The sequence below is a fragment of the Solanum tuberosum genome, unplaced genomic scaffold, assembly GCF_000226075.1.
Source record: "Solanum tuberosum cultivar DM 1-3 516 R44 unplaced genomic scaffold, SolTub_3.0 scf00198, whole genome shotgun sequence".
Lineage (NCBI taxonomy): Eukaryota > Viridiplantae > Streptophyta > Magnoliopsida > Solanales > Solanaceae > Solanum > Solanum tuberosum.
In genome coordinates this window covers 1142881-1153359 of record NW_006239121.1, presented here as the reverse complement: position 1 = coordinate 1153359, position 10479 = coordinate 1142881, and the positions used below count along the sequence as shown (strand labels likewise).

At 33.6% G+C, this 10479-nt stretch overlaps 1 protein-coding gene across 1 annotated transcript; it reads right to left on the bottom strand.

Annotated features, from left to right (window-relative positions):
• Positions 1-2797: 2797 nt before the first annotated feature.
• LOC102578674 (pollen-specific protein SF21-like) lies at positions 2798-7820 on the bottom strand. Its single transcript, XM_006355266.2, has 11 exons — positions 7650-7820; positions 5876-5975; positions 5424-5521; positions 5229-5317; positions 4887-4947; positions 4707-4793; positions 4505-4582; positions 4361-4417; positions 4187-4242; positions 3365-3500; positions 2798-3284 (listed from the first exon to the last, which is right to left on the bottom strand). Exons 1-11 carry the CDS (start codon positions 7707-7709, stop codon positions 3063-3065), a joined length of 1044 nt encoding a protein of 347 aa, XP_006355328.1. The 5' UTR covers positions 7710-7820; the 3' UTR covers positions 2798-3062.
• Positions 7821-10479: the final 2659 nt, after the last annotated feature.

The following is a 10479-nucleotide window of genomic DNA, read 5'->3' as shown; positions in this document are numbered from 1 at the left end:
AATCTTTATGCACCCACGATATCCAAAATCTCTATGACTCTCGGAATGACCAACTCTCCCGGCACGCACTTCCTATCTCATTTTTCATTCAAGAGCTTATGAAAATGCATTTGTCATATGTGTGTGATGTGTGTATTATTTATCAATAGTTGAACATTATTTTTCTTAATGCACTTTACTTTATCCAGGTTAAGGATCCTTCTCTCTCACCTTATCGAGTCTATACAAGGGATAATATTGTAACACCTTGAATTTTGAAAAAAAAAAAGATTTCATTTTTTAGCCACTGGTTGGTTTCTACGAATCCAGTCTACGGGCCATAGAAGATTATATGGACCGTAGATGGCATCCGTAGAAAGTGGGTTTGAGTTTCGAGAAAATTGAGTTTCTGAAGTTGAGTCTATGATTGATCAGGACGGTCCGCCGAATGAGCTATGGATCGTAGATAGGTCTCGTAGAAAGGTCCCAGACTTGGTAAAATTTTAGGGTCAAAGTTGACTTCTACGATTGGTGTCTACGGGCCGTAGATCGATCTCGTCAAATCTGATTAAAATTTAGAGATTCAGTACTTCGCCTATGGTTGACCAGTACGGAGGTCGCACCCGTGGACTGAGTCGTCAGTTATTTTTTTAGGTTTTCTCCCTATGTGTTTAATACCTAAGTTATGTCGTTTTGACCCCTATTCTAAGCCCTATATAAGTATTTTATGTGCTAAAACTACCTAATTCTGAATCATTCTCCTAAATCTCAAATTCCCTCCAAGTTCCTCCCCAAATAGCAAAGGAAGAAGAACCTAGGGTTTCACTACAAGGTTTCCAATTCACCATAGCCTCTGGACTTTGATCATCAAGGTATGTTAGTTTTCACCAATGGAGTCCTTTCCTCCATTGGGTTCCCAAAGATCCCAATTCTCCAAGTTAAAATTCAATTGATCAAAGTTAGGGTTTTCTCCAATCTTCATGGGTTCTTTTCAATTATGATTCGACTGCCTATTTTCTATCTTCTAATGAATGAATTGAAGTATTTACATGATTTTGAGTTGAATTCATATGAACACATGCATGATCCATGACTTTTTACTATGAACACATGGTGAAGCTTATGAACTATGAATTTATGAAGATATGTATGTTATTATGAGATTGATGATTATGAATTAAGGATGCTTTTAAGTGAAAGTATCAATGAAAATTGTGAAAGGTTTTCTCACATATTAATATGATCATGATTGTTAAAGGATTTCTCTCATAAGGATTCATAAGGTTGAAAGATTTTCTCACCTAAGTTGAATCAAAATTAAGGAGCTATTCTAAATAACTTTAGCTTGGATTGATAGCTTAATTGTGTCTTTCCATGGATGATGAAATGAATATGATTAATGACTATTCTGTGGAATTTTACTTAGCACCGAGAAGATATTAATATGGAGGCTCTCCCGTTAGTAGAGGCCTTAGCTTGTCCTAACTATGTGCCTCCGTATGATGTCTTAGCTAGTGGATCCACGTAAGCTAGAAATTTAAGTTTGTTGCTTTGGCAAGCAATGACATCTCTTTTCGGTGTGGGATAGACACCAGATTTCATGTTCTAGCTCACATGGTCTATGTCGGTTAATGGTAAACATCCCACAATAACGAACTAGGTTACTTCCGAGCTAGTATCTCACAAAGTGTTTTAAATATGTTAAGCTTGCATTGACCATGATTATAATTTGTATTTTCTAACCTTTTTATCTTATGATTTAGCTTGGTCATTGCATGTCATGGAAAATCCTTTTAGCATGATTTCATATCGTTTATGCATTGCTATCATACTTAGTACATTTCATGTACTAATGCATACTTGTGCCTACATTGTTTCACTTATGTAGGTTCGGACGCTCCTACCTCGCACACGTGTGGCTAGTTGATCCTATTGACAATTCGAAGATCAAGAGTTGGTGAGTCCTCATGTTTCAAGTACTATGACACTTTTCTTACTTTTATTACTTTCAGTTTTTAGACATTTGTATGTGGTGTATGGGTTACGTTCCAACCACTTCTTTTGATGTATTAGATGGCTTGTTGAGACTATGTTAGACTTCTGATTTGTCAAACTCTTTTGATATGAGAATGCTACTTTTGAAATCTTTATTTCTATTATCTTGTATGATGTATGCTTAGTGGCTTATGGCCCTTGAAGGAAGAATCTTGACAAAATAATCTTGCAATACTTACATACACCTCTAACACCCTTCTTACAAAGAAAATAGTTTATTTGAGCCTTAGCCACCACACTACCGAAGGTCACAAGTTCTCCTCCCTCTTCTAAAAGCTTGAGTTAGTTATGATCAACTTGAAAACTTTCCCAAAGTCTAAAAGATAAACTCATCCATTTCTATCACTAAAATAAAAGCTGAAACTGTCATGTACATGATCATCATTTGCTTTTGAAGTGATCCCTGTGTGACCATTCAAATCGATTCTCCTTTAAATATAGAGTCAACTGTCGAGATGTATATCTTACAAAAGAAGTCCCTTAAATCGTTAAAAGTTTTACTACTATTATTTATCAAATTTTGCCTTTATCAAAGATGTTACTTTAATGTTTGGTCAGTTTTAAATCCTAAATAAAAAAGCGTTAAATTATTATGGGAATTTTCTTTTCAGAAATAGGGACGGCAGTCATCATAATGTTGACAAAGAGAACACCAAAAAGAAGAAACAAACAAAGAGCAAATCTAATTATATATTACAAAAAATATACGGAGAAAGAAAAGGAAAAGGCTGGCACCTGCCTTTTTATTATTTTTATTCCTTTTATCAATATAAATTACTATTATTTATTGTCCAGCATGTACAGATGGATTCAAAACTTCTCACAGTAACCATTACAAAGAAGATATTTTTAAAAAAAAAACTCTTTTTTCCTTTTGTTTTTTCTTCCACTTTCTATTTTCCAACTCTCTTATCTACAACCCTCCCTCCCTCCTATAAATTCACATTCCTAACTGTCTTCAATCAAAGTGGATCTTCAATGTATGCTTACAAATTTTACAAAAACTTATTTTAACTTTGAGCCCAGACTCATACTTCTTCAGAAAATCTGGTTTTAATTGGTTTTAACTTCAACCCCATACTTTCTGGCGAGAAAAGCTCCGGAGAGATGCTGGTTGGACTTAACGGGCTTCTTGGGCTGACATTGCACTGAGACGGTCGATAAAATCCAAATCCCATTAGAAAGTATTCCAGTGGGATCAACATTGCATCTGGCTGCTCTTCAGTCACCATTGAACCACATGCTTGAACCTGAATAACACACACCACTTATTACCTTATAATCCAATCCTTCACTAGCATGACAAGAGTGAAACAAGTTTGGCACAAACCTCAACTAGAGCGCTGAACCTTCTATCTAACTTTGATGTCATATGGAGAGCCTCGGAATGAAAAGGAGAGCTCTCTCCAACAAATATTAAAGAACGACATTTTAGTTTCCGCAAGCCTTGGGTTATGTCTGGTCTCCTGTCAGATAAATAAAACAAATTTACTCAATATATGTATCAAAACATGGAACTAAGTTAGGTATTTAAGTGAAGAAGGATAGAAGCTAGCCTATTATCCCCTAGTTCTAAAGGCTACGATTAGTCCTAAGGGTTGGCCACAGACCTATTTCTTGGTCATCGACCAAAAAAGGAAAAAGAGTATCAAAAAAAGGAACTGACCAGTGAAGTAGGTCCATGGCATGGATGGAAAAATCCCTCGGTCAAACTCCAATGCTCTAGAGAAGAAGGAAATTTACTATCTGCGCGGACTCTTCACTTTTGATGCCGCACCCGTCTCGGATTCTCCAAAAATACACTACTTTTGGCGAATCCGACACGCACCCGTTGGCACTTTTGAAGAGTCCGAGCAACATAGGGCCTCCACCCAAAGCTAGACTTGGTAGAATGACTTCTTTGTTTATCATAGGTTAACAGATACATGGTTGTTCTAAAATTCTATACAGCCACTGTAGTAGCAACCTTATGCTATACTGAGCTTTGAGCAGCATCCTATTAGTGTTGAGAGAGAGGGAGAACCACTCAAGACCCAACCCACCTACTTAAGGTGAAAAGTACTGCTCCCCACAACAAACAAGAAGAAATGAGGAGAAGAAGAGAAGTAAACAGCAGAGATACCCTGAAATGTCTTTTTGCTGAAGGACTTACTCATTGATAGCTTCGAGCAACCGCAATACATTTGGACTCTGTCTCTCACCTAGCAACTGCAACAAAAATCATACATTTGGTGGAATCAGACAAATGATAAACATTGTCAACAGGGTAATGTCATATGAAAGCATCATACAGGAAATACAGGGCTCCAAAAAATTAAACACTTACTCTTCGGCATGCTTGAACTACATCCGATTCTGGAACTTCAACACTGCCGCGGACTTCCTGCCACATCATTAAACATCCAGTTGAACTCTCCACTAATTATAAAAAAAACAAGTATATAAGTGGTGGAAAAGAGCAGAAAGGAACCTTGCTAAAGTACCGCAACAGCAGTAACTCCTTCACCAAAGTACACATGCCACAAAAGTAAAGCAGATTTGTCATCACCTGCCATATTGCACAATAAGATGCAAGACACCGTAATTTCAGGTCATCTAGAGGAGCAAGAATCATAATTTACAAATTCATCCTCACATATCTTGAACTATAGGAGAAAGCATTGAAAATGCACCTTATTACACAACCATTCTGTCCAAGAGGGTGCTTTGCACAAGGGGGAAACGAGTATCAAACCCATAACCCTTTGTGTGTATTTTATCTAGAGGGAGAAAAACATAAAAATCTCGTCATCAAATGACCATATCAGGAAAATTTAAATAAATCAGCAAACAGAAATAATACAAACACTTACCGCAAACAAAGTAAGAATATATGCTCCAGCTGTTACACCCATACACATTACTTTACCAAGCCTGAAGAGGGAAGATAAAGGGGTAAAATCAGTTTCAACTTCTCATTAAAACAAGCTAAGCCTATAAGGAAGATTCTACAAAACACACGACAGCTCTTAATGTCATATTGAAGTAAAGAGTCATGCATAATCGTTCTGCCAACCGCTTGATTGTGCAACACAAGCATGAGATATAGAACTGCAGAATTGACAGTGTTGCAAAATGCCTATGCTGAAGAGGCAGCGTATTATAAGGTTATAACAGTAAAGCAGATGCCAAAAAGGAAGGCTCATGATAAATACCTGAAGTAATCAAGCACCTCCACAATCTGGTCTGCTAAATCATCAACCGATAAGACAGGATCATCAAGACTCATGACAGCAGCTCCCAACTGCAAAAACTCTTGACGAATATACAGGGTAAGCAACATTGTGAATAGAAGCATTAACCAAACAATCCACGTGCTACTGTAATCAATGAGAGTTCAAGTCACAAACCTCATGACCAGGAGGACTTATGTGGTAAATACAGAAGTTATGGAGCAGCAATGAAAATGCTTCTGGACAATAGAATACTCCTTGGAAACAGGACATATCTGTTCAATGACATAGATACAAGACAGAAAGAGAATTTAGTATTAGATGGTAAAAGAACCACAAAAGCATCAAACACCCTAGATGACACTACAAAGTTGAGATGTTGGAATTTCAATAGATAGATCATGATCCAAATATTCCAATTTTTTTCATCAAAACTGGGCAACTATCAGACCTATTTAAGCTTTGCAGAGAAAAAGAAAGCCTGGAACAGACCAAATCAATTTGATTTCATTTAGCATATACTTCTTATTAGAAAGAACAAACACAATCATGACTGTAATAGATGACAAAATAAACTGACTTAAGCAATTGAACTGTAAGAGATGACAAAATAAACTGGTTTCACTTACAATTTAAAGCTAAATCGGGATAGGTGATAAGAGCCGGCTTGTCCTGGTCCCCAAAAACAGCAACAGAGACATAACCACGGCCAGTTTTTACAAGGTGCTCCTGAGGAGAAAAATTAGCAAAAACATGATAAGTTTGACAAGGAAAAAATATACCTAGATATCATCAAGTAAAACTATAAGGTACAAAGCTTCCGAGTTCTAAAAGCAATTCCACTTTTTCCGCATAGGTCCAATTTACACTTCCAACTTTCAAAGCAATTTCTAAATGAAAATATGTTTTGGGCCTAACCGAGACTGAAAAAAAAACCGTGTAAAGTTGATATACAGTTAACAGGAGGTTCCCTTTTTGCAACTTTTCTAATTAAAACTGGCGTGTGATACGCAAATTTCAAAAGGATTGGAAAACAAACACACAAACCTTCTAAACTAGGTCAACTTTGCATACTTAGAAAGTAGGACAAAAAGAACACATGAACCTTATAAACTATAACAAACTGCATGTATCAGGAAAAAAAACTACTATAACAAACTGCATATATCAGGGAAAAAAAGAGATTCGGACAAATAAAGCATGATCAATATAAACTAGCTAGCGATAATGCCTTGTTTTGCAATATACCCAATGGCGTAAACCTTTAGAAGATGAAAAACAGTTAAAATCATATATAAGTGCAAAGTTTGTTGGGGCTTAAAGTGCAAAGCCGATTTAGAGTTTTGGCTTTAACAAAGAAAAAGTATATAAAAAAAATATACGTAACTCAACTAAAAATGACTGCCCAAAAGCAACTGTTTGAACAAAGAATTGTATAACTATAACTAAGCAGAATATATGAAGTAAAAATTATATCAATAAAGTTAAAAACTATTTTGAACTTCTTATTTAGATGAAAAGATGTAGTTTTATGTTTTTTTGGACCTAGTTGTTTTATACAAAATTTAACTTTCTTATTCCTGATAACTAAAAACTCATCTGTATTGTTTTTTCTGCTATTTACTACCAGTTTACCAGCAATATTTGTTTTCTAGTAGACACAGCCCCGGGGAGATAAGGCACAAGCCTTAACACCTACACTAAAGGGCTATTTAAGCAAAGTGAAGCACACAACCTAGCTTTATATGAACAACCCTTTTCACATGATTTTAGGGGAAATGCTTTACTGATTTATTTTTTGCTTGGAACAACATTGTCGATAATGATCAAGAATGATGAAATCCAATAAGGGAAGTTTGACCATCAATTCATTTACAATGGAACAAGTTAGCATGAACCATTTGCTAGGTTTGCTTCTTTAAATGAACTTCAGGTCTTCCGCGCACATCAAATGAATCATGTTGCTCATTTGAATGCTGGATAATATGAATAAAAACACCCAAATACAACTCAAAACCAATCCAGTAATCAAATTTATTCCCGAAAAGCAATTTCCTGCAGCTAAAATGGAACCCTTAACTGTAATCAGCCAGATAAAACGAGACTTTTATAGCAACAAAAATTACTAAGTAAAGAAGCATCATACTGAAATTGCAGTACAACGTATCCAAGCCACATTAAGGTAAAACACCATAACTTCCAAATTGCAACAACAAATTATTAAAAAAAAAAGTGAAAAAACATTTGCTCTATCCACACGCCAAATCAAAATGTTGCTTAATTAACTCAAAGTTAGGTGAAAATTAATCAGGAAACGTTTAAAAACCAAAAAACTAAACAATATGCTACCATATTAATTAGCGTATGATTACAAAATGCGAGTGTCGGTGACGGAAAATAAACCTTTCCGGCGACGGAGATTGTTTCCATATCCACCGAAACGGAGTCGCTCGAATCTCCCATTAGCCGCACTTCTCTCTCTTTTACTTTCTCTCTCTAAAACTCCCTCTTTTTTCTCTCTCTAAACCTCTCTCTCTCTCTCTCTTTCTCTTCACTTTGATTTGAAGAAGCATTGGAATTAGGATCACTTGCTTATATACCAATCTTTCTCCCTCACCAAAAATATAGTTTTTGTATATATCTATTATATTATTATAACTTTTTTTATTTTTTCTTCAAAATATAATTAATTAATTAATTACATGGTCCCATTTTTTATTTTATTTTATTTGTGTTTTGAGAGACGTCATTTTCGGTCACCGAGTTAATTCAGAACTTCACCGGGTCACCGACGATCTTTTTCTTTTTTTTTAACTCACGAGTGCTCCGTATAGTACCGACGCATAAACTAGAGTGGATGGTTAAAAATTAACCATGGTTAGAAACCGACAGTACTCGACTTAAATACCCCTTCCATGGTTTGCTGTCAATATCATTTGACATTGAGAGTGGCTCATATTTGATACTATTATGCTTTTTTTAATTTCTTATTTTTCCTTTTTGACATAATTGAGATGAAAACATGTAACCACCATTTAAGGTGGCACAACAAAAGTATACACACTTATATTTTGTTTTCCAATCAAAGCTCGATCATTTTGAATTCGCGCCGCATAGGATTTTATTTGAAGAAGCGCTCCTTAATTCCTATCAAAAACTTTTTCATTCAGGATTCGAACCTGAGACATCTGATTAAAAAAGGAGCAGCTCCATCTATTGCACTATATTCATTTGATGATAATAATATTGATGTTATTTATATAGTTATATTGAGATTATTTCTTATATAGTATTTAGTTTAGTATACTAAAATAATATAAATTGTATAATTCCTAAAAAAACCACAATACAATAAAAAGGATGTGTAAATTTTTTAGGAATAATTATATTTTTAACTTTATTAATGCATGTATGAAAACCTCCTATAATACTAATGCAATGATTTTTCATATATTAGTTACTGAAAAATATACAATTGATGAATGCATTACTCTCTTTTTTCTTGCTAATGCACTCTACAAAACGAAATTTCTGTGTTTAATATTAAATGATTGATTTTAGTTTTAGATATAGTTGTCTTTTACACGTACAAATAACTTTATTGTCAAAATCAATTATTATCTGACATGTATTCCATAAATATTTTTTCATTAAAACAAATTAAGTAGTAATTGTATTTTATAACTTTAACTTGTGATTTTCTGGGGTACTTTTTTTGTCATAAATACCTTTACTTTTTGGTCAAAATCAATTAAATATTGAAGGATTTTTGGGGTCCTTTGGTTCGAGAGTGACAATTTTGGAATAAAATATAAAATTATTTTATTTCACACTTTATTATATTAACTTTCGAATTATTTGTGCCACAAATCAACAATTTTGATATTACCAACAAGGATTGTGGTGGAGTGGTAAGTACTCCTTCCTCCTTAACCAAGAGGTCTCGCGTTCGAACCCCCTTAAGTACAGAGTCGCCTTTGTTAGGGAGCGTTTTACCTCTAATGTGGGACTTCACGGCGCGAATCCGAATTTAGTCGGGTTCCAATGTGGGTACCGAACATCGGGTGGAAAATAAAAAAAAAAACAATTTTGATATTAATTTAACATCGCTTAATGTGGATACCAATTCTTTAGATTTTTTATCTTAGGTTAAAATACTAATGATAAACATGCATTTCATTAAAGATAAAATAAAAATTACAAAATTAAATTTTTTTATTATAGAAAGATAATATTTTGTTTTTGAAATAGATTAAAAAGAAAAATGTGTTACATAAATTAAAATGAAAGAAGTATCATATTATAATTTGGGATAAGGGTATGAAAAATACCCCAACTTTGGTCGGATTTGCTGTTGCGATACTAAACTTTCATGAGGACCTATTACCTCTCTAGAATATTTAATACCGTATTTTAAATATATATATTTGCCCACGTGGACATAAAAAATAATGCAAAATTATAAATAGTAATGTGTCCATGTGGGCACATATATACCTTTAAAATACACTATTAAATAGTTCAGGGGGTAAAAAATACGGAATTAAATAATCTAGGGAGGTAATAGGTCCTTATGAAAGTTTAGTATCGCAACAGCAAATCCGACCAAAGTTGAGGTATTTTTCAGACCCTTATCCCTTATAATTTAGATAATTTTAGTATAATTTGTTCACCATCTAAATGAACTTATAAGGTCAAATTACTGATTTGGTACATATTGTAGTATTAAAATCTGAATTTAACTTTTTGAAACTTTTTTTTTATAATTTTGGCTCTTAAGATTGTGCTCAAGTCAATAAAATTGTTGAGGACTATAAAATTTCAAAATTCAACAAAATTAAAAAATATTTTGTTCTATTTATTCGAGTCTTGATGGATATAATTATTCAAAACATATTTTTTTAGCATTAATATTTTATATTATGTTATATTATATATTCTCTATAATATTTAATTTATAATAATCAAAATATATATAATTACAAATAATGTTATGATATAGAGTTTAAAGGTACTATTGAGACTTTCAAATTTCAACTCTTATGTAATTAGTTGTAACTTGTACGCGTAATGTTAAAATTTAAATATTGTTGGTCATTATTGTCTATTAATTGTTCACAATATGAATTTTTTATTGTAAATTAAAGGTCACCTTCACTCTTATAATATTATTATGTTTTACTCCTATAGTATTTCACAATCAATTTTTTCTCTTTCTTCTTGAGCATAATTC